Source organism: Gymnodraco acuticeps, unplaced genomic scaffold, assembly GCF_902827175.1.
Source record: "Gymnodraco acuticeps unplaced genomic scaffold, fGymAcu1.1, whole genome shotgun sequence".
Lineage (NCBI taxonomy): Eukaryota > Metazoa > Chordata > Actinopteri > Perciformes > Bathydraconidae > Gymnodraco > Gymnodraco acuticeps.
In genome coordinates this window covers 5,349,764-5,374,774 of record NW_022992250.1, presented here as the reverse complement: position 1 = coordinate 5,374,774, position 25,011 = coordinate 5,349,764, and the positions used below count along the sequence as shown (strand labels likewise).

Sequence of the window (25,011 nt, the reverse complement as noted above, 5' to 3'; positions counted from 1 at the left end):
GATAACCTAAAAACATTAGTCAATAATTAACTCAATAGGCGTCTCCAGATTCGAGTGTGGTCTCACCTTCCATCAATTATATCACAAAGTGGAATAAGATTGAAACATTCAATCACAATGATTGATACAGCCAATCATAATAGGAAAAATCATCTCTCATCAGTGTTTGATCATCTTTTGTCAAAAGCATAATAATGAACACACATAAAACACAGGTGCACAATGGCTAAATATTTGTTTTAAACCAATATCTTTTATCATTTACCATTAGTTAATTTCATTCATCAAACTATAAAACAAAACCAGCTTGCCGCTTTAAAGATTTACTTCAAGGCAATCACTAGTCAAAAGCATTTTAAAACTCAGGATCGTAAGAGATCCAGCTAAAAATGCACAGTTAGAGTATAGAATTCACAATGGTGATTTGATCAATCTGTAATCTGCAAAAGTGCAGTGTCCTCAATTTTAGGATTACTTTTAACGTTTACTCAAATACGCTTTAGTCAAGAGTAAGGCACTTAGTGAAATCAATACATTCATTTTAGTCAAGTACATTGTTCAAAATCTGAAAAGGAAAAGTTAGGCAAATATTCAAAGACTTTTGTAAAAAACCTGGAAAGGAAGGATTAAACATTCTTAAAATGTGAATTATTACATTTTGTGAATGCTACCACTGATCTGTACCAAATTAAGTCTATCAATTATTCCTATTAGCCATACTTACCTGAGCTACTTATGGTACTTGGAAAGGATTCTTCTGTGTTTATCTAATGTTGAGAATATCAATTTCTTTAAATTATACTTCTCTAATTTGAGGATCAAATATGCTACATAATTGTTATATGAAATATTATAAATATTTGTTTTGGGCCAAAACTGAAATTAATCCAGTACTTGAAACATCATGGATAATACATTAAAGAGTAGTATTGTTAAGCCTGATTGCTGGACGATTAAGGATATTAACATTATCTGTGATAATAGTAGAAATATCTTATGATTCAATACTTTATAATCTGAATTAATTTTGTTTAGTGCGAAAGTGTAATCTGATCCGGCAAAAATATATTAATCACCACTATTCAACACATGTCTGGTCCTTGGAAATATAAAGACAGTCATTAATTGTACATCTGTAAACATCCAAGATATAAAATCAATTCAAAGTTCATCTTTGTACGAGAGCTGGAAAAACGTGTCCTTCAGTCTTTCTGACTCGTTCTCCTCCTCTCTTTATGACAACGAGTGTCTGGTGTGTAAAGGCATCCTGATACTGTAGATTAGCACGGAGGTGCTGATTGGCTCAAACTCTTCCTCAGAGCGCCATATTTAAACCCCCCAATTGCTCTGCTTTTGTGTGGCTCATTCAGTGAGCACTGTATGATCCCCCCAGTGAAACGGAGGCTCATCCGCCTGCATTCCTTCTGCTATCTGCTTGAGAGCAGTGCCAGACAAAACTGCGTATTCCAAGTGGCGCATCCAGGTCTCCCCCCGTGATGGGAGAGGTTAGGAAGACATCTGATCCTCCAAGAAACAAGGAACCTGGTATGAAGCCTCTGAAGTCCTCGCTCGTCCCGCAGGGTTGTCTGCCTGAGACCACCGCGCAGAAAGGTGAAGAAGCATCCCATCTCCTCAGATAGTTGAAGATTAGAATCCTCTCATCTGGAACGACCTCGTGCCTCCTTGCCCGTAGATGGGGTGCCCTCTGCAGCCGGAGAGTGTGACCCTCTCTCTCTGACCCTTGGCCTTCAGAGCTGTCCTAGTTATTGGGTTAACACTTGATAGGGATGTTTTCCTGAGTGCAGACAACTCAAGGTAATGGATTAGCACATTATCATTTAAATACAAAAATAGGATAGGCCCCTCAGAATTATTTGGGAGTCTTCCTGACACATGCATAAATGTAAGGTTTGTGTTAGTCATTTAACATGCAAGAATCATAAACTCATCAGTCCAAAGTAGAGAAATGTTATTGTAATTTAAAGGTGAGCTAGTCCCTGTGGATATCACCCCTTCTCAATGATTCTAAATGTTATATTAATTTACCATTTACCGTTTGATAACATATTAGTTTATCAGAAATATTTTCCTCTTCCATAAAACAGGTTTGAGAAATAAATGTTCCAATATAAAATCAATTGCTCAATATAATTGACTCTTCCCCTCCCTTTTCTTACATATGTCTCATATGAAATAATAACTTAGGAGTCTATTTAAGCATGGTGTAATCTATTACTCGAGAAGACTCAGTATCACCTGTGTGCAGCTTACAAAAAACAAACAATTGTGAGAAACATATATTATGCAGGAAATGCATACCTTTGTTAAAAAAACAAAGCATATCTGATTTGGGAGGAAAAGCTTCATCCCCCTTAACATCTGAGTCACTACTGAAGGCATAGCATGAATGATAGTGGGTGTCTGAGGGTGTTATTACTGAGAAATGTCAAACACATTCAAAACCTTACATTTGAAAACAGGTTTGCATTCCTTCTCTTAAAATGACGTTATCATTGGAAACAATAAAAGCTAATTGTTTTGATGTAGAATCTATCAATTGAATCGTTAGAGCAGAACAGAATGGTCGTATTGTAGCCTGAGTACCGTGCAGCCTTCAGTTTCACCAGGTGGAAACATTGTCCATATAATGTGAATACATGTAGAACTAGACATTCAGAGGCTCCTGACATTAGGCCTATTTTAAAAATAGTAGGGGCTTTTAACAGCTTGCCAACCTACAGGCATCCTCTGCATAGCAGTATGAATAGCCTTAAAAAAACAACCCACTCTGCGGTAACGAGAGTCATATTTCTGAACCAAATGCCCTAAGTTAAGCCGTTAGTCCCATCTGACTGACCCAAGGGTTGGTGCTGGTGTGACCGGGAGGCTTCCAGGTGTTCAAAGCAGATGTCAAGCTTTCAGTTCATGGCTTGGTGGGGGGAGTGGCCCACGTGAGACAGTATTGTTCAGTTTGAGGAGCGGCATTGTCTCTGGAAGCAGGGAATGGTGTCCATTCTCAGACCAGACCATTAATGTCATTTCATGTAGAGCAGCCATAGCATCTCTGTGACTGCACTCAGAACTGTGTCAGAACTGGGTGATTCTTAGTGAAGCCGTCCAAGGCCATAGACAGAATGGAACCACGTACCAACAAAAGGGACACAAGGCCATCAATGTCTCTCTTTACCATTGGCCTAATTGCACAACAAATTAGTGGGAAAAATGTGGAGCACTAATCCATCATGTGAAATGTTGAGTTAATCTAAATAATTCCTTATGGGTTGAAATCAAATTAACATTAGAACTAAAGTCAGTCAAAATTGGACTTTGCACGGATCAGAATCTAATCAATACACCATTTTCCCAGCTCTGTAATGAAAAGGATAACAAGATTAGGTACATTACAGGAGTGTTCCACACCCAAACATGCACACTTATCTTATTCTATTAGAGATTAGAGGACAAGGTATAATGTTGTGAACAAAATGATCAAGTCAAAGTTATTTTGTTTATTGTTATGTACCTAATTTAATTTAATAATGAATCTTGAATTACTAATAACTTTAAAGAAGGCAACAATTTACAATTTGGATGAAGTGATTACTCATCCAAAGTGTGTGTGTGTGTGTGTGCTTGTCTGCCCAAGGTTTAAAACATTTGGGACAGCACAGCAGTGAGAATGTTATGAGAACCAATCTGTTGTTTATACTAAACTCGAAGGAAGCTAGACTGGAACATTTTAAATAAATCAAAACACTTGCACATTAATTAAATACATTTCACATTTAGCTCGAGCTGGGTTCAATACTTTTCTTTATGGTATTTAAAATTGGGCTCGAGTAGAACCCCTGGATTTGGCTTGCAACACAAAGTGATACTGATCTCTGTAGGACTTGGAAGTGTTATGATTTAAAGTGTGGGCCTGTGAAAGAGAGGTCCTTGGAAAACAACACCTATTTTGTAACTGTAATTACTTATTTTAAAGAAATTGCAACATTATACTTTTAAAGAATTGCTCAATTAATTTAACACATTTATTATGCACACAATAAAAACTTCAACAAATATATTGATCCTGGCTTAACCAGCAACCTTTACTCTGTTGTTCATAAGCTCGGTTTCAGAAAACTTGTCAGTAGTTTAACAACTATTTTAATTTTAGTAATGTCTATAGAGACCAATTGGTTGATACTAGAAATAATTTGAAGCAGTTTAATAAAGAATGTTAAACAATTTTTAAAACTGTAATTGAACTTCAACTTATATTAATTACCTGATTCCAGTGGCCAGTTGGAACAGAATAATTAACACAGTTTCCATTTTGCTGCAACAGCGCAAAAGGTTTCAACAACAATTAGTATTATGTCTGAGTCTAGTTCTGCTTATCTGCTTTGTTTCGGAATGTGTTCAATACATTACGTTTTTATTCATTATTACTATACAATACATAGATTAAGAATAAATGAAACAAATAATACAACATTGACCTACAAAAACAGATTTTGCAACCCTGATCTCCTCAGGCAGGTCTCTGAGGGTCTCGGGGCGCAGGACGGGCATAGGGTTTATACAAGGTCACAAAGATATCTTAACATACCAGCAATACCATTTAAGAATGGATTATTAAAGCAATATAATCTTCTTTTCTTCTTACACCTAGCGCTCACCCTGAACAGTGGGCTTCTTGTTTACATGTTCCCCTGCACACTCAGAGGCAGGACATAAAAACACTCTTTTTATTTTTCTCAAGTCATTTACTTTTGGTGAGATAACTAAAGTTTAGTTCATTTTACCCTGTCTATGGACTGATTCATTATTAGTTGTTACAAAACATACACAAGACGGCGGGACAAACCAATATAGACCCCCCATACAAACAATCAGACAAACAAAACATGAACTCGTAATAAACACCAGCGCGACAGCAAAGCTCTTCAGCTCAATTTAGTCCGGTTTTAAGAGAGATCTTAGAGGGGGTGGGGAATTCTCTCCAGTGGGCGTCTGCTCACGCCTCACCCTTGTATACAAGTGATTTATCGGTGCTTGAAAGCCGTCCAAGAGCGATAACTAAGCTTATCCTCTTGCGACAACCACTAGGCTATCTGTTTCTAGTGGCGCTGTGCCCCCCCGATCGGAGCCCACAGACTTTTTCCCTGCCCTTTCTCTCCAAACAACAGCTCAGTTGACTGTAGTCCGTACGACCAGCCTATATCTACTCGCCATCGAGTTCACCTCAAGGTGAAACACAGTTTGCCTATGCTTGCTTGCCACTACACACCTCTGATCAATTAGCCTATAATTGTATGTATGCACTCCTGACCGCTACCTGCTCCAGAGAGCCGTAGCGCATCGGGTGATGCACGCACTTCGCGCTGGCCCGTCTAACCATGAGAAAAGCGGTCCTAAACAACGAGTGCTTTTAGACCGTCCCGTTTGAAGGACGGCGGTGCCGTGAGTTAAAACCTATAGGCAATAAGCTGTGACTTTCTCCCTCTCAGCCTGCACTGCTCCAGCCCCACACACACGCAGGGAGGTTTTACACACACACACAAGGCTGCAGCTGGAGCCGTGTTTTTACAGAGAGGTGATAGCAGTAAATATCTCTGGCTGCTTATTTTCAACTGCTATGTTTGGCCGCTAAGACCCTCAAAATCCGGCGATTTGTCCAATACAAATCTTTTATATTACTTTCAATTCACACAGAAGCTCCACTTCACTGATGCCCTTTCTTTAAGGTATCTCTAAACATGAGCTGTGTATGCCTGTATGGCACTTCCGTCCCGTGCAGCATACACAGAGGAAATAAGCCAGGACTGAGTCCCCAGACACTGATCTCCTGGGTTTATCATCCCCAAATGTTCATTAACCAAAAGGAAACGCAGCCGATCAGTTTCACAGGTAATTTTAGGATACCGTCAATCACAGATTCTGATAAGGCAATGTCCAAAGTAGATTTGAAAATCACACTTACCAGAATCTGAAGATCTGTTGGCATCCTGCCGACAACGCCAATTTGTAGAGGAAACTTCTGTGTAGCTATGCAGTGGGAGTCACCGACTCAGGAAGGAGACACGGTAGGAGCAGTAGCTTTGATGTCAAACACATGATGGTTTATTTGGAGTTACGGCCGGAGGATTCACATCACAAGTCCAAGAGTCAGAGGTTCTGACTTCACGGTAGAGTTGCCACGTCAATTCTGGAGAGCCTCTCTCTTGCCAGCCCATCTAACTGGTTTCGCAGAGAGTAAACAACATATTTGAGAAGATAGCCTAAACAGTGTGGGAACACTGAGCTACTTGCGTCGGACACTTATGACCTCGAAGATTTCACCTTGGAGTCCACAAATACAGAGAAGGAAGTGTCCCAGTGTACCCACAACACAGACCATCTGTGACCCAGTATTGACCGGTCACAGAATGGGAACAATAATATTATTGGCTAAGCAGCCTGTGTCCTTAAAGAAGGTAAACAGACATCAAGGTTTGTCCTGTATGTTACAAATTGGCGTCTATGATAATTATTTCCATAACAGTCTGTACATATATATATTTGTTGATGTTTATGAAGTGTTTAACCTGAGCTAGTCAGTACAACAATGATAGCAATCACATTACAGCCTTACATGGTTACTCTACACAGTATACAGCTATTAATAACAGTATTATGTTTTTTGGTTTGTTTAAATGCACTTAATTTGAATCTGTAATCTGTATCAGGTGATACGCACGTTCATCTATTGCAGTGTTTCTCAAACTTTTTCATACCAAGGACCACTTAACCAATAAATAAACACTCGCGGACCACCTAACTCCACAAATATCAAAAAACACATCGTTTTTCTAGAACAGATTACAAATCGCCTGAAAATGGTACAAACAAGTGGCAACATGTGTGATGAAGGTGTTGTGCTGGGCTATATCATGCAATCGAAAGTGAAACGTAACCTTGCTCCATTGCGGAGATATTCCCGCGATAGTGCGGAAAACTTAAATTGATTAATTAATTTCAAATGTGAAATGTTACCAATATACTCACGGACCACTAGGGGGCGATCACGGACCACCAGTGGTCCGCGGACCACACTTTGAGAAGCACTGAATTTTGGAATCGGTATATAGAAGTAAAAATAAACATCATTTTATGACAATCCCTCTGATAGTCGAGATATTTGAGGACAAAGTGGTAGTTCATCATTGACATTGCTATCGCTTAGTTGAACCACACTGCTAGCATGTTTAAAATCTGTTCCTCTCTCTCTCTCTCTCTCTTCCTCTTTGTTTGTTTGTGTGGGGAGACATGAAGGCATACATCCTTTGTCCTCAGACCAGACAAACTGCCTCCACTATGCACTGTGTGTGTGTGTGTGTGTGTGTGTGTGTGTGTGTGTGTGTGTGTGTGTGTGTGTGTGTGTGTGTGTGTGTGTGTGTGTGTGTGTGTGTGTGTGTGTGTGTGTGTGTGTGTGTGTGTGTGTGTGTGTGTGTGTGTGTGTGTGTGTGTGTGTGTGTGTGTGTGATTTATGATTTATGTCCATGCACTTGAGAAAGGCTGATCTACTCTTTATAGGATCGCATAAAACAGTATGGCTGCTGCCCACACACAGTAAACCAGGTAGTCTGTTTTTGTGTTTGTGTGCAGGTTCAGAGGTTTGGCACCCCATGTGTAAAGAAGCCGCTCGACTGGAGAGGAAACTGAGGGTGGGCGATACTCAAAATACCCACAAGTCCCTGCCATGTCTCTCTATTTCTGTTTCTGTCCTCTCTTTGTGTTTCTCTTTGGCTCCCTGGGTCAGACATTTATTATTCTTTGTTTCCAAACTAGTTTGTTTTATGAGAAGCTAAACACTTGTGGTATGTAGTTAACATGGGTGTTTTTATAATGGACAAACTTTAATGATATTGTCCTGAAAATCTAGTGTTAGTGGCTTTTTTTTAGGTTTATTATTATTATATATATTTTTATATTACACCAGTTGTTAATTTAGTCTTAATATACCGTATTGTAAAAGTATGGTTCCACATTGTAAGAACACAAGTAAACATAACTTTCTCAATTTGTAATCATCCATGATAAAGATGATCACTTTTAACGGAGCAAGAGAAAGTATTGTTACTATCATCATTAATATTTTACCTTGAGTATGTAATAACATGTCTTTTGTATATTTGAGCTAACTTCCCTCTCCCATCTGTCCCACCAGCTGAGGCGCACCTCGGAGACGGTGTCCATTTCTTCTCCGGGTTCCTCTCCTCTCCTCGGCTCCCCTCACCGGCTCATCTGTGTGAGTACCGTCGTCGCCATGGTTACGCCATCAATGCTATAGTTACGCCCTCAGCTGTCACTGCCGTCAATCAAAATCCAACCAACAGCGACAGAAGCACAAAGAGTCGCTGACAGCTCTCTCTGCCAACACTATCTGTCTCCATGCAGACTCCCTGCTCTCTCCCCTGGCTTTATTCTGTCTGCAGCAACGTAGAGCCATCATTATGTGTCTAAAGTAAATTTAAGACCTTTTTTTTCATTTTGTATGACCTAATTTATAGTAGATTGGTCTTAAGTTGTTAGTAAATTGTCATTTATCGAGGCTTTAGGTATTTTAATGTCACATACTCACTAGTTTATTTTTGGTCTACTCTTTATAAGTTTTAACTGTTTGTTCACACCTCTCTGTACCCTTCTGTTTCTTTTACTTCATGTCTGTGTATGTGTGCATTTATTTTCCTAAATGTCTATTTACGCCCAATGTTCTACTTCTTTTCCATGTCCTCTCTCTCTCTCTCTCTTGCAGTCCAAAGGCGACGGTGAAGTGTTGGACTATAAGCAGCTGGCGGCTCTGCCCCGGGTCAAAGCCATCTATGACAACCAGAGGCCTGACATCATCCCTTATCAGGCAGACCATGCACACACACACAACTCTGATGACACTTTGGAGAGATACAGCTGCGTACAGGTACACACACATGCTCACAATCAATCATGAAGTTACCGCATCATTTAAAAAAAAAATAATTCATTTGAAGACAATATACATTTTTTTTGTTTTTCTCATCCAGTCATTGGGCTCCTTATCAGCCTACTCTCATGTAAGTACTCCATCTATCAACAATCAAGATTTACGAATGATAGAGTTGTTTGTGAAATATCAACAAACCGCAGCAGGGATGGGCACCAGGTCCACAACAAATTCATCTCTGATTGTTTCTGTTCTATTGGTTGCATGCGTTTGGTCAAACGGGGGCCACCTCACTGTTTAGCCCAATGGCACCTCATGTCACCTCACATATCAATTATTTCAGTGAGTTCTGCAGAGGAAAGTAAACAAATTATACATTTTGGAAAGAGAAAGCTCAGTTGTCACGTTTAGAAATAATGGTTCTAATGATGGCTGCCTAGGCTATAGAGAAGGTAGGCAAAACATCTAAAAACTGACAGATAAATGAATAAGCTCCTTGCTAAACTACAACTTGTTGTATTCAAACATAGCTGTTTTGGTGCAGATCATTCTAAGTTTTAGTGTTAATGAAGCTGCTCAAGCCTTCTATTTAGCGGGTATCAATCCAATCCATATTCTGCCACAAAACGTAAGTAATCATATTTCCCGAAATGACAAACTACCTCATTCAAATTGTGGTTGCTTTGCAGTTAAAAGGCCTATAAAAGCCTTAAAAACGGTGTACTCTGCCATCTTGTGTAGTATGATTTGCTGCATTTAGTAGACCGAACACATTACTCTAAGGCAGCCTCTCTCTCTCCAGGATCTCTTGGACGGTGTTGAGCTGAGGACGAGGCGTTCCAGCTCCGCCTTCACTGACTCTCCCTCACACAGCCGCCACGGAGGCTCCCCCCTGCATTACTATCTCCCCGGTAATGTGCCCACTCAAGCATATACATGCACCACACACACACAGACACACACATATGTACACAGAAAACAGGAAGTCCCTAACTGGAAAGATGTTCGAGCTCTTTGAGTGGGTGTCATGTCCCCTGACACACACACACACACACGCACACACACACACACACACACACACACACACACACACACACACACACACACACACACACACACACACACACACACACACACACACACACACATATGTCATTCATCAGTGTGTTCAGGGCCATTCTGTTGCTCATGCTTTGGTTTCTCTCACTGTGATTGGCTGCACTGGCTGCAGGCAGTGAGAGTGGCAGGAGTTCACCTTATTACAGTCAGCCCAGGTGTTCCTCACCCACCACCACCTCCTTCCAAGCCCCAAAGCATTTCCATGTGCCAGGTAGGCCGTCATCTACAAAGCTGACCACTAACCTGAAGTTACCAATATCAGATTGTAACCTCACCCACCCTCAAATAGAGTTTAGAATCGATCTAACCATTAAAGGGGCCCTATATCATATTTGTATTTCATGTCCTCTACTGTGACATTTTTACTTGCTTTAATTTCAAAAAGCTCTTTATTTTTCTCATACTGCCTGTGCTGCAGCACCTCTTTTCACCCTCAGTCTGAAACCAGAGCCCAGTCTGCTCTGATAGGCTTAGAGATGTCCCGCCCCTAAGACTATCACGTATAATGTGTTGGAGCGCTAGCCAAAAGTAGCGCGACACAGTGATGTCATTATGTTAAGGAAGTAAACAAAGGATCACGGTACTATACTATCACGGTGTTTCAGGCAGGGGGGGAGCTGATGGAAATACACTTTTTTCAGACAATTTACATGCATGAAAATCTATATAACACACTACAGGAAAGACAAAACCCCAATAAGCATAATAGGGCCTCTTTAATCATCACAAGTATTTATATTTAGCTAGAACCCTGACCCCAGAACCAGAGTATAGCTCTCCTAACCCACACAACCTCATTCCTTAGTGACCTGTTGTCATTTGAAATAACTATCAGCATAATTACAAGTACTGAAGTCAGTTGTTGACAGAAAATGTATTTATATACATTTATTTTAATAGGATTTTCCATTTTTTTCCATTTTAAATGATTGGCAATATCTTTGGGTTTTGAATGAGTGAAACAAAAACAACATCAAGACTCTACTTTGGGCTGTTTGGAACTGTGGCTGGAATGTTTCACTTTTTAGTTTATATTTCATAGACCCATTGATAAAGAAAACTAATCTTATACAATTTTGGATCCCGAGCGAGTTTCCAACACCATCTTAGCAGAGGAGAAAATGATTCATCGCTCCATAAAACTATACAGTAGTTATTTCATTTTACTCCAGCAGGGATCCTTTATCTGATTTATCTTACTGATCTGCAGCTCTTGTATAACATATGAGCGCTGTAATCTAACAACTAATACCAGATCATTTTATTTAAACACTCCCATCAACCGTCCATTTTATCAACTTAATGCCCCTGACGTTTCAATCTGTCTTTGTTCCCTTCACTTTGAAAGGCCTTTGCTTTTCACTGCAAGCTGTGCATTTGGTTTCCCTCCATCATTCCCTCCTTCCTTTTCCATTTCTCACTGAATGTCCCCTCTCCGGTTTTTCCAAGGCTGTTATTCCTTGCCAGCCCCTGCGACAGCACTCCCTTCATGCTTTTCAACATGGAGCGAAATGTATTTGGTGGATGCTTTTATCCAAAGTGCTTTGCGGTATCACGAGGGCATACAAATGTAGCTCTGATGGCCCACTGGGAGTCAAACCTCTAACTTTGGAAGATTTAGTGGTACACTGTGCGGAATTTGGAAGTATTTATAATGTTTTCTTATTTTAGTTGTTCTTATATTGCAGTAATGTGTAGTAGTGCTTATCCAGCACTCAAAACCACCATTAAAACACAATTATCCCCCAAATATGAGCTACAAGGTAATACTGTACATGCTCCTGTCATTTCTGATTCTTTCTCTCTCCTCCACTTTATCTTTTCCATCCGGCCCTTTATCCACCCTTCAACTGCTCTCCTCCCTCTTCTTTATTCCTGTGCCATCTGCTGCTCTATCCAGTAATAAGCCTGAATCTGTATTAATCAGCCTCTCTGCACGTCAATCAGGTTGTCTGGATGCACGGCCGTATCTCCGACATGACAGTTTATTACCCGCACTGTCAGATGTACGGTTAAATGTACACAATTTAATTGGTGGGACAGTGTGAGTAAGGAAATACAGACTCCTCTCCTCTTCTCCTCCTCCCCTACTCTTCCTTTCTTTCCACGCTCATCCTCTCGTTGTTTCTGTCCTTAGATTCTGAGGACAGCAACATCTACAGGAAACCCCCCATCTATAAAAGAAAAGGTTGGTGTATTCCTCACAATGTCGTCTCCTTTATAGCTTGTGTTAGGCTGTCTACCTGTCAGCCGGTTGGTTGTAAAAGCATTCTCACTATGACACATGCTTCTGTTTGTCTCACTTAATGAATCCATTAGATACAAGATCTGTCCTACATCTGGTGCTTCTGATGACATGCCATTCTCCTCGACAACAACTCTCAAAATAAAAACAGGCAGAGGAAGCTAAAGCATTTATTTTTGCAATCCTGCACAGGCTGCAGCCATAGTTTACTCCTATATTTCAAATGTTTTCTCAAATAATGCTCTTTGGTTGACTAGTCATTGTCTAGCCCTGGGTTGTAGGGTTTATAGGCTCTAAGTCTTGCCCAATATTTTGATTTGAAGTTGGAAGAAAACTAAAAATAAATAAAATATCCTTAGATAATTCCATTTTGATATATTCATTGTTTTTGCTACAAAAGGTTTTACTTAGTACAGTTAGAGACATTCCTTCTTTGTGAAAATATTCTTATTACTGTCTAATTGGCGAACTGAAACAATAAGTACGAATGAAACTGTCCACCTGACACTGATCGGATTCACGAGTCACCTTTTTATTAAAGTGAATGTAACTGTAAGTAAAGACACCTCAAAATCAAGTTGCTTAAACATAAATTAAACTTAAACACAAATCTTAATAGCAGCCCCTATAATTATCTTATTAAGGGGAGTGGCTATCTGCCAAGATGTGACCGATCCATATTCAATGTCATAAGTGTTTCTCCTACATTACATTCACAGTGCGCCACCTGCTTAGCATTACAATCCCTGGCCTTATGTTACCTTAAAAATACAAAACTGGTTAGAAGAGATTTTTAAATGTGTAAAAACAAGAATACTGCATTAGTTACAGAATAGATCAAGGCGGATTGTAGTATTCCCATCACATCACAACCATCATTATTTATTGGAGTCTAAATAAATATGTGTGGGATAATAATGTTACTGTCAGCTGACCTGCATAGCTCTGATGGTGGGTAGACGTGGCCACATCAGAGATGAAACTACAGTTTTAATCTGCGATTCAAAAGGTGATGTAAAACTAAGAGAAGCAATGGCAAATATTTAGAGTGTGTGGGTGATCCATCAGCGCTCAGATGGCAGGTCGGACAGACTTACAGCGCCCCAGAAACAAAATGCTGACAAGCCTCTCTCTTCCGTCTGAGCAGGCAATCTGTGATCTGGGCTCTGTGGATGAATTTTGGTTTACAGCACAAATAATTTATAGAGCAGTTTTCATATTAAGGCAAAGTGCCATAATCAGGTTTATACGATATATTCTCAGTGCCATAATGTATGTCAAAGTCAAACCTGGCTGCAGCTCAAATATAAAAGCAAGCGTCCTAATAGCAGATGTAGCCATCAAATGATTACAACTGAACGTTTTATGGTTTTCTTTAAGTGCCTTTTAATGCTTCTTATAATATTTTAGGTGTATAGATATCACCAGGTTCAGGGTGTTGCTGTTTTCCCTCTGCCAAAACCTCTGCCAAAACCTTGTCTGCATATATCCTGCATGAAAGTCCCATTTAAACAAGGAAAGATCACCTCATAATCCTTTTCTGAATAAAAAAACACACAAACAGGAGACATATTGCTATTTTTTCTATGTCCAGTGTAAGATCTGATGGTCCAAAGATTAAAGGACACATCCATGTATTCACAGCATCAGTAGAAATACGACCTTTCTTATATGTCACCCTCACGCTCTTTCCCCCGTCTTAACAAAAGCAACAATTTCCTTGAAGATATTGCATCCTTTCATCCTCACAAGGAAAACATCAGCCTTGACAACTTTGCTTGCTTACTGGAAGTTTTGCATCATATCCCATCTCATCATCTCTGACCTCCTTCTCTGTTCCCTTGCTTTTGATGCCTTCTCCTCCTCCCTTCCTCCCCCCTGCTGTGCCCCCCCTTCTCTGTGAGTAAATGCACTACTTTTTCCGTCTTGTTTCTCCTACATGCACACACAAAGAAAAGACACAACACCTCAGTTAGACCAACAACAAGCAACACAAATAATCCATTCCTGGTAAAGCAGAACATTTGTTAACTTCCTTGCATCATGGTTGACTTTTCCTTTCTCAATGCTGTGTTGTTATTTGAGGCATGTCAATTAAAACTTCAATTTTTCCCCATTAACTGAGGGGTTTCTTTGGAAGTTCTTTCTTGTCCGATGCGAGGGTCCAAGGACAGAGGGTATTCATATTCTGTACAAACTGTAAAGTCTACTGAGACAAATGTAACATTTGTGATATTGGGCTATATAAATAAACGTTGATTGATTGATTGATTGATTGATTGATTGATTGATTGATTGATTGATTGATTGATTGAAATTAGCCTAGCAATGCTTGGGTGAAAAAGGTTTTGTGATCTCACAAATTGTGTTGAGGATTTCTTGTTTATTCCTTCTCCCTCAGACATATCTGCCTCTCCGACAGTCTTTAAGAGTAAGACCAATGAGAACCTCCTGAATTCCAGTCGCCTTTCCACCTCCAACTGCAGCAGCATTTATCACCCGGACTCCAACTACTACCCATATACCGGCTCTCCAAAAGGTTAGGCTCCCTCCTGTTCTAAATAAAAACACATTTCTGCTAACAGACATGCTTAGAATTCTCTATTTACTCTTTTACCTCCCATCTCTCTCTGACTTTAATTTCCTCCATTTCTCTCCAGTCTCCAAGGTGAGGAGGTTTTCTGCCGGAGGAGAAGAGGATGGATGGAATCAAAATATAAACAAGGTAAAAGAAGATGAGGTTCTAATGCTTCTCCCTTTTATATTTAAACTGTTAATATTTAATGAGCTAGGTAATTAAATGCCACTTTCCAACCTCACCAGTGGACATGATGCTGCTCCTCCCTCCTTCTTTCTCCTTCCCTATATCCATCCAAACAACAACCATCGCCTTTTCCCTGCTCTATTCCATCACCATATATTGACCCCTGCATCCATCCCACTTAACCACCTCTTATTGCTCCATCTATCAGTCCATTTTCCCACCTTCTTTTCTGGCCCCTTTATTTAACCCATCCTTCTATTCCTCCTTTTTCCTCCCTGCAGGGAATTGGCAGGATGATCCTGAAGGAGGAGATGAAAGCGCGGTCCGGTTGTCACGACAATGACCAATGGAGCAGCAGGCGCAGTTCCCGCTGTAGCAGCAAGGAGGCGCTGAACAACCTGGCCTACAGCTCTCTCAACGGCTGTAAGTCTGTGGTCACTCAGGAATGTGTGTGTGTGTGTGTGTCATAATGTGAGTTTAAGGTGCACACGTGTAGGCTATGTGTGTCTTCATGTGAGTTTGCCTCTTCTTAGGGTTAGTGTGTATTTCCCATCAGCTCCCCCCCTGCCTGAAACACAGTGATAGTAGTCCTTTGTTTACTTCCTTAACATATTGACATCACTGTGTCGCGCTACTTTTGGCTAGCGCTCCAACACATTATACGTGATAGGCTTAGGGGCGGGACATCTCTAAGCCTTTGACCAATCAGAACAGAGCCGGCTAGCTAACCAATCAAAGCAGACTGGGCTCTGGTTTCAGACTGAGGGTGAAAAGACAGGCAGTATGAGAAAAATAAATACCTTTTTGAAATTAAAGCAAGTAAAAATGTCACAGTAGAGGACATGAAATACAAATATGAACCTGAAATGTGCATAATAGGGCCCCTTTAATGGTTAGATCGAGTCTAAACTCTATTTGAGGGTGGCAATCTGATATTTGTAACTTCAGGTTAGTCAACAGGTCAGGGGTCAGCTTTGTAGATGACGGCCTACCTGGCACATGGAAATGCTTTGGAAGGAGGTGGTGGTGGGTGAGGAACACCTGGGCTGACTGTAATAAGGTGAACTCCTGCCACTCTCACTGCCTGCAGCCAGTGCAGCCAATCACAGTGAGAGAAACCAAAGCATGAGCAACAGAATGGCCCGAACACACTGATGAATTACGTGTGTGTGTGTGCGTGTGTGTGTGTGTGTGTGTGTGTGTGTGTGTGTGTGTGTGTGTGTGTGTGTGTGTGTGTGTGTGTGTGTGTGTGTGTGTGTGTGTGTGTGTGTGTGGTCACTTCTTTAAATCTGAGAGAAAGTGCTGCTTTTGTATATTTACCTACATGTTGTATACTTGACGTCTATTTGTGGCTAATTAGCGCCAATAACAAAATACTGTTGAGGCTATTGGGTATGCCATTACGTTTTTCAGAGTGTTTAGATATTAATTTAAGTATTTGCAAAACCTAAAGTTTCCCTGTTGATGGCACTAAATAAAAAGCAGAGGGATCGACAAAGTTATTACAATTAATCTGGATATGTGTTTACCAAATATCAAGGCCATCGATCCAACACTTCAATACCTTGCATACAAAACGTTATCAAAACCATATTCCTGGAGCTACAGGAAAAAGTAGGCAGTCATTAAAGTAACCAGGTGTATCCACTGGGAACCATGAATGTTTTCCAAACAAGCCAAAACTGATTTAAAGCATCATTGTAAACTCTGCTTTTAAAAGTAGTTAATAAAGTAAATGCAGATATGATCCTTTAAGGTTGTTTGAGGTTCGAGACTGTGTTTAGGTTCACAGCTAAATATTTTATCTGGTTCAGTCAGGTTAATGGTGATGATCAGCCTGCGTTTGTAAAAGTTTGAGATTAGGAAATGCATGTTTTTACCATTTTCCTCGAGCAGTAATCTATATTAGCTCTCTTATTGTTCCCAGAGACAAAAAAGGAGAGACTGTGGAGGTCAAATGGGAATAAAAAAGAGTGTTAACAGGAGAGAGAAGGAAAGAGCGAACGAGATTGAGAGTGAATTTTATTCAAAAGAGTGTCGGAGTGAGAAGCTAGAGCAATTTAGAGCCGTTCAAAGAAGATGTATGACATGAAGCTCCGAGCTAAATCAGGGTCAGAGAGCGGTGGAGAGAGGGAAATGAGCTCTGTGCACAGTGAGGTCAGACAGAGAGGTGTGGATAATGTGTGTGTGTTCACTGCTGTGTAATCACTCTGGGTTTATAGTGTCTGCTGTTATTACACTGATGAGAAAAATACTGAGAGGTGTTTGCTCATCTATTCTTCAGAGGAGGTTCATTTCTAAATGGGATGCCCACAGTTGGATAGAAGCAACACAAACTCCTACTAAATAATGGAAGGAATGAAATTGCTCCATTCTAGGGATGGTGATAGCAATGTCAGTCAGTTGGGCCACCACTTCAGTACAGAGAGGAATAACTGATACCATTAGATGAATTGCAATAAAAAACGTTCATGGTCCCCTGAGGATAAATTCAAATCACTTTTGTGACCTCCTAATTGTTTTCCTTTTGAATCAATGGGAGTTTAAAGTTTTTACTTACATTTGATAATAGCTTAACATCTACGAAACGGATTGGAACACTTTTAATCAGGCATTTATGGTCCCTAATCGGATGAACCCTAATTACCTTTTGGATCCCGTGACTTTTCCTCTAGTGCTTTCATTAGGTTCACCTCTGTCGTTATAATTGAAAAATCTCAATAATTGCCATGACACTTGATACACACGTTCATGTTCCCCTCAGGATGAATTATAATGACGTCCATCTATTGACTGGTCAACATTTCAGTGTGTTCAACACTTTGGTTTACAACAAAATAGCTGTCAAATTAATTACATTGCCCTTTGGCCTCAGCTGTGTTTTATATTTAGTGCTGAATGGCTATTGTTAGCATGCTAGCACGCTAATCCAAGATGGTGAACATTGCACCTGCTCCACATCAGTATGTCAGCATTGTGAATTTACTGTGCCTCAGTTCAACCCCTCAGAGCTTTATCATATCATTAGTTTTTTCACTTATCAATTAATATAATAAAAAGATAAAAGTTATATTTCTATTTTCCAAATTCCGGCATCTATGTTTGTAATTATAATCTGCTGCATTTTAAGATAATTTTTTCTCAAAGTTTGGTGGTTGGTTGCTGTATACATATGCATTTTTAACGTGCGGCTCAATGCTTCATGAATGTGCCCATGCTGCTTCATATTTAATATGATGTGTAGGTCGCGATAGTGATTTGTCGGCATGTTAATGCTGTCAGGGGCATATCTTCACACAGCTGATGTTTTATAGATGTCCCACAACAGCTGGCCTTTTTTATTTCCCTTCCACTAAAAGCTGCCCTCTCATTTCTGTTTGTCCTGTTACTATGACAGCTTTATAATCTCATGTAATAACTTGACTTCGCTAAGAGCTTCTAAACCAGTATTCAGGTACAGGTTATATCTGCTAATGCTTCTTTGATAATTCATAAGGACTAAAAAAAGTTTTGACTTATGATGCAAGAGAAGTTGTATTTCCGAGGTGTATCTGTCATGAAATAATGAAGTGTGTCTTCTTCCTTTTCTTCTTCTTTTCTTTCCTCACTGTTTCTACATTCTCAGCTCCCAAGTCCGTCAACAGTTTAGACAGCGGTGAGTGTGAGAGTGGTTCATTAGTGTGTTTCTGATATCGTATCTCTGAGGTCATCTCAAGGCGACGGCTCCACCGTGGGCTATCTTCCCTCTGATCCTCGCCGTCCTATCTGTTCTGCAGCTCAACTTTAAATCCGATTGTTATCAACTCTCTCTCTCTCTCTCACACACACACACACACACACACACACACACACACACACACACACACACACACACACACACACACACACACACACACACACACACACACACACACACACACACACACACACTTTCTTTAGGGTTACAGGTGGGAAGATGAATGCCTCTGTAGCTTAGGTCCACGTTTAGCAGCTTTTCTTCAGCAGCAGGCACTGATCCAGGATCACCGACCTGAACCCCTCGGCCATCTGTTTGTCAAGCCACAGTGACACAGGACACTTTTGATTGTAAAGATAGACGAGTCCTATGAAATCACTTTGTTTATTAAACGTTTGGACTGTTTTTGTTACTGTGATCTCTTTGCCATAATCTTTATAGAACTATACCTTATACTGTGAAAGAGATTGTCTACTTCTTTGAAGAAAGAAATACATACAATGCATTTTATCTATACTTTTTAGAACCCAAACTGTTAGCAGCATGTCGATTGGTCAGCAGCATTGCAATATTAAAAAATGAAATTGAAAGTGCAACTTTGTACAAAAGTTTCAATCTAATTATTTAGAATACAAAGTGTAGATTACTTTTCTTAATGCTCTATGAAGCCTTTGCCTTAATGACCGTTGTTGAAAGATATAAATATTGAATGAGATCAGACCAACACCAATAAAGAGTATCAAATCCGCACATCCCTAATCCTAACTCAATTAACTTGGCTTCAAATATGTTTTTGGACACCATCTAGACAATTCTTTTGCCATGGATCGTGCCATTAGAATAGAATAACTGATAAAATGATTGAACAAATTGCTCCAAAACCTTAAGAGCAATGATTCAATTGGCAGCTGAGACTAGACTAAATAAATATAAACTTGCTAAGGCAATTTGTTTTCACACTGTTTGGCATCAGGGCACAAACATATTTCTGAGACACGGCATGACTTATCTATCCAACTGTATCTCATTTTTTTGTTGAAAGAGTGTTGAAGGAAAACCCATTATAATTTCAGCGTCACACACTCACACAGCTCTACACACCAATAGTTTTTACTGCATCAGGGTGTTTTGTCTCGGCTCTTTGACATCGCTGTGTAATTTAATTCCATTGAACAACTGCAGTGAACAAGAGAGAAGGACAGGAAGAAGAGAAGGAGGGAGGAAGGGGAAGAGGAAATATGAAGGAAGAGGGAATAGTGAAACAAAGATGTGAAAGTAGAAGTGAGAGAAACGGAAAAATGACTTGAGCGGATTAGTGTGACTCCACTGCCATCTGCTGCCTCACTGCATTAGTGCACAACACAAATACAGGACGCTAGGATGCTGCTGGTTACCAACGGTTACAGGAGAGATGCTACTATGCTGCAGGCCCGTGACAACAAAAGGAAATATATATTTAAAAAAGATTCATGAAATCAGAGTTTTGGTAGGGTTTTATTGGTCAAATATAAAATGGTGAAGAGAATAATATCTCATTCTATTTTATTTATTTCTATTAAGGGAGTACATTTAACAACCACATCACATGTACATCACTGTGACATCACTACATAACACTGGCGCTTCTATTGGCTAGCGCTCCAACACATTGTACGTAATTTGCTTGAGAAATCACAGCAGAGCCGGCCAGCTCAACCAATCAGAGCAGGGTGTGGTCTGGTTTCAGACAGAGGGTGAAAAGAGGTGCTGCAGTACAGGCAGTATGAGAAAAACATGTCACAGTAGAGCACAAAATATAAATAAGAAACCTAAAAATTAGCATCACAGGGCCCCTTAACAATTCTAACCCTCTGGAAACTGCCTGTTTATAGAGGTACTGCACTCCCATTCATCAATTGAGTGTGTTAGTATTATTTTTGCATAATTTATGTGTTTGTTTATGGTTATGTGTTTATATTTGTTCTTCCAGACTCATGCATTGCCAAATCATCCTCGTTGCCAAGCTACGGCAAAAATGGACTGAGGGTAAGCAACCTATCATGTTAACTGTGATTTCTATGAGTTTACTTCCTGCGGCAAAATAAATCAGTAACTGACTTCATATTGGTATTATATTTCTAATTGATACATTATTATACAGAATTCCCACTGATGGAACTTTCTATAGATGTAATATTTTATGATTTCTTTCTGCTTTGCTAGATCCTTTCCCTTTATCATCTTCTTGCTGCATGTTTGCTAAACTGCTCTTGTTGTGTTCTAGCAGCCTGGCAGTGCGGGTGCAGATTATTACCAATATGACAGCAGTAATGCAGTTAATTGGCAGATCAGAGGTAAGCCTATTGTACACTTGAAATCTCCTTATCCTCAGTCCTTCTAGTTTTCTCCCAGTGCATGTTATTAAGACTGTATAGAATGATTTTTTAAAAACAAGAGTCAACAAATGCAGTTTATGTGACTGATATTGTAATTTCTCTCCTCCTTTTCTTGTAGAATACAAGGTAAGAAAGCCAACCATTACTGAACTACAAATAACGTTCCGGATCAAAAGTAACAGATAAGGATGATGTGTTGCCTTTTTAAAGTTTACAGTAAACAGCCGTCTGATTGTCACTCAGTAACACCAACTAAAACTGACTGCCTCATTTTATTAACAGCAAAGTTAACATATTAAGAGTATTTATATTTCTCACTATTAAGGAAGAATATTCTATTATCTTTTTTATTACTGCATTTAATGATAGTGAAAAAAGACTGCAACAAATGCTTAGTTGCACTGACCAATGTGTGCAATTAAGTGTAATGAGTACAACAACTCTAAAAACAAGTTTAATTTAAAGAGTCCACAGACTTAAAACTATGTAAAGCTATATGGAAGAAGAAAAACAAGCACATTTCAGCAGAAACATTGATGTTTCTTAATCTGTTACTCAGTGGTTATATACTTATATCTGCATGAATAATTACCCGAAACGAAACAAAGAGACTTCATACATTTTTCTAATACATTTTAGCCTGTCATTGTTGTTGATGCTGCTGTTTGCCACTAGATGGTGACAAAGATCAAGAGAGTCTCATGTGAATGATGTTGTCAATACACTTCATCTGTAAACAATTACGAATGACCTTATAAGTGAAAGTCCTTGGAAGGAGCATCTGAATGCAGTTACATTTACAGTTTCTGTCAAAGGAACTGTGCCGACTGTTGGTGCAGGAAGCTTGTAGGAATGGCAGATGTAAATGTCATTGAAACAACCCCTCAGAAGTGTTGACGTGCACTTTTTAGAAATAATTTCCTTTTGTTTGTGTGTGTGTTAGATCTACCCATACGAAGCCCTAATAGTGTCAGTCAGAGGGCAGCAGCGTCTCCCGAGTGACGTGGACCGAGCCAGACTGGAGGTAAACCTCTACACGACGCTTTAACAAAATATACTTTGCTAAATGTCTTATATAGATGGACAACAACACAGACAGACTGACATATCTTTATACTCATGTCTTCAATGTTTATTGTCAAACTTCTGAAACAGACAGAAGTAACTAGTCAAATGTAACTTAAATACATTTAGTTTACAGTTGTTGAGAATAAATGTGTAACTAAATGACAGTTACTTATATACATTATATTATTTTCAGTTAAAACCTTATAGGCCTATGTGGAAAACAACATTCATTCTGTTGGTCTGTTCCAATATTAAAGTTATTTTGAAGAACGTCTCTCATTAAAGTTTGACAGTTATATGAAGTGATAGAGATAGTTACTTTACAGGTTATCCAGTAGTCTGTAACTTAAAGAATAATAATAATAACCTTTCAAACACTGATCATTTCCTCTCCCTCTCTAAACGTCTCCTCCCAGCGTCACCTCTCCCCGGAGGAGTTCTTCAGAGTCTTTGGGATGGCCATGTCTGCCTTTGATCTTCTTGTTCAGTGGAAGAAAAACGAACTGAAGAAACAGGTCCGACTCTTCTGAGAAAATGAATCCATTAGAACTGTTTAACCCTAATACAGGACCATTGCCAACTCTGTGTGCTCTGGGAAATAGTCTCTGCCTGCTGACCCCAGACAGTGGAACAGAAACAGGATGAAATAAAAGTCTGTCCTCCCTTGAGGAGGCAAAATTAGAACCGTTGGCCTCCTGATCTTGTTTGTTCTTCTTAAGCAATACACAAGGCAACCAACTGGCCAAAAGGGAAGGAAAAACTGAAAGGAGGGGAAGGAAAACTCGAAGGAAAGGATAAAACCTTTGAGAGTCAGCATATGGGCTGCACTGGATCTGCATAAGACAGAAACTTAATGGAGGAAATGTCTGCCTTTCCATTTTTCTACCAGCAGATGTCAGTGTGTTAACAGTGGCAGTATCATGGGGACCAGTTGGACTGTAAACTGACTACTTCCTACTATACTGCACCAAATGTACCTCCATGATGAAAATTAGGGAGAACGTTTAGGAAGCCGATATGCTGCTTGGAAGACAAACTGGCATACTGTTGGAGAGAAAAAGGATCCAGTTTTCTCCACTCAGACACTATTGTCAGGCACTCATAAATCAATGACAATAGTTTTGTTCACATTAGATTTAGATTAAGAGAGATTTAATACCGGCCTATGTTTGTTAATTTGATGTCAGAATTTCTTGAAGCCATATCAGTGTTTAACCTAAAGCACTGATACTTTAACCTAAACACTGATTCTTGAAGCCATATCAGTGACAGACGGTACAGTACACTGAAGTGGTGCTAAGGTTTAGTGTGAATTAACTGTGTCATTGAAATCAGGTTTAGTATTATACACTTAAAAAGTAGACATCTATGTTTAGCTTATTTTATTTAACTATGTCAGCTTTTTCCAATTCATACTGTACGTGCAGCACTCGTGGGGCGGCTCAGAATTTCAGCTGCTGGATTACATTTAAACCAGACTGAAGTGTGTGTGTGTGTGTGTGTGTGTGTGTGTGTGTGTGTGTGTGTGTGTGTGTGTGTGTGTGTGTGTGTGTGTGTGTGTGTGTGTGTGTGTGTGTGTGTGTGTGTGTGTGTGTGTGTGTGTGTGTGTGTGTGTGTGTGTGTGTGTGTGTGCACAATTAAAGCAAATGACTAATGGAGGTTTTCATGGAGGATTATACAGATCCCCTATTTAAGAGAGAAAAACAATGCTCGAGTGGAGGAAGGAAAAAGGAGAGATGAAGAACGGAGAAACTGCGGAAATAGTAGAGTAGAGGCACAAGGAATATAAAGAGAAGAAATACAAAGAGAAAAATAGCAGTGACAAAGAAAGTGTATTTAACAGTTGACAGGTGTCCCAAAAGGAAAGGATTTATGTTGGGGATAAATAGGTGGGAGGAGAGAAACTGAGCTGAAATAGATTTAATAAAAACAGAATGTGTTGGATAGATTATGATTGAATGTAAAATAGGAGATAATGCTGTTATGTGTGTCTGTGTGTTTGTGTGTGCGTTTGTGCAAACAGGTCTTCAACCCTACGTTAAAGCACACTGTTTGGCACTGACAATTATAATTGGCAAAACCTGGGTCTGTCACTGCAACTGAATAAATGATTTTTAGCATCACAACTGCCTCATTTTCATTTTTCAAGACCCCTGGATACTTGATGATGATTTGGATAGTGTGTTTATTTCAGACTTGTAGTTTTTTTTCTTTTGATGTCATTGGGCCAGCTGTTTCTTGGAAGAATTAGGTGCAACTACTCTGATATAATGCATTTATTTTTTATATCATGACATTACATTTATTATTACTCAAGCATCAATGTGAAAGTGCTGTTTTACTCTTGTTGAAGGTCATGGTGTACGTTTATATAAGGTAGGTACATATGTAAAAATGAAACATATTACATGTCTGTAAGCAACGGCAATTGTCAAATAGTTAAAGGTCCCCTATTATACTGTTTTTCATCAATATATTATAGGTCTCACCGTCTCAGATATATACAAAACATGTCTCTGAAGTGTTTGGCTCCAAATACCAAACGGATCACCCATTGTAGCATCTCACAAACCAGCTCTGTTTCAGCCCTGTTTCAAAAGGGCTGATTCTCTGTCTTTTACTTTTGATGAAAATAAGGTGCCACTCCCTACGCCCCTCTGAGAGATATTTTGTTAAAAATAACACAATGGTACTTTAGGAGGAGTTTCAGGTGATAAGGTGGTTAGCTTTATTGGCTAATGGTTACACAAGCCA

The 25,011-nt window shown here is 39.6% G+C and overlaps 1 protein-coding gene across 4 annotated transcripts in view; it reads left to right on the top strand.

The window, feature by feature from the left end:
- The window catches only part of LOC117540229 (actin-binding LIM protein 3-like), a 63,524-nt gene extending 39,263 nt beyond the window's left edge, over positions 1 to 24,261 (top strand). The window contains exons 8-22 of one of the 4 annotated variants that reach the window (XM_034206811.1): positions 7,636 to 7,694; positions 8,198 to 8,278; positions 8,786 to 8,947; positions 9,051 to 9,080; positions 9,753 to 9,861; positions 12,207 to 12,257; positions 14,737 to 14,853; positions 14,975 to 15,039; positions 15,360 to 15,501; positions 18,704 to 18,733; positions 20,784 to 20,839; positions 21,078 to 21,147; positions 21,308 to 21,315; positions 22,133 to 22,213; positions 22,674 to 24,261. In XM_034206811.1, the coding sequence (XP_034062702.1) occupies positions 7,636 to 7,694; positions 8,198 to 8,278; positions 8,786 to 8,947; positions 9,051 to 9,080; positions 9,753 to 9,861; positions 12,207 to 12,257; positions 14,737 to 14,853; positions 14,975 to 15,039; positions 15,360 to 15,501; positions 18,704 to 18,733; positions 20,784 to 20,839; positions 21,078 to 21,147; positions 21,308 to 21,315; positions 22,133 to 22,213; positions 22,674 to 22,787 (1,175 nt within the window). In that variant the 3' untranslated portion in view covers positions 22,788 to 24,261. Of the gene's footprint in view, positions 1 to 7,635; positions 7,695 to 8,197; positions 8,279 to 8,785; positions 8,948 to 9,050; positions 9,081 to 9,752; positions 9,862 to 12,206; positions 12,258 to 14,715; positions 14,854 to 14,974; positions 15,040 to 15,359; positions 15,502 to 18,703; positions 18,734 to 20,783; positions 20,840 to 21,077; positions 21,148 to 21,307; positions 21,316 to 22,132; positions 22,214 to 22,673 lie in introns of all 4 variants that reach the window. The other 3 variants (XM_034206810.1, XM_034206809.1, XM_034206812.1) reach the window with 3 other exon arrangements.
- Positions 24,262 to 25,011: the final 750 nt, after the last annotated feature.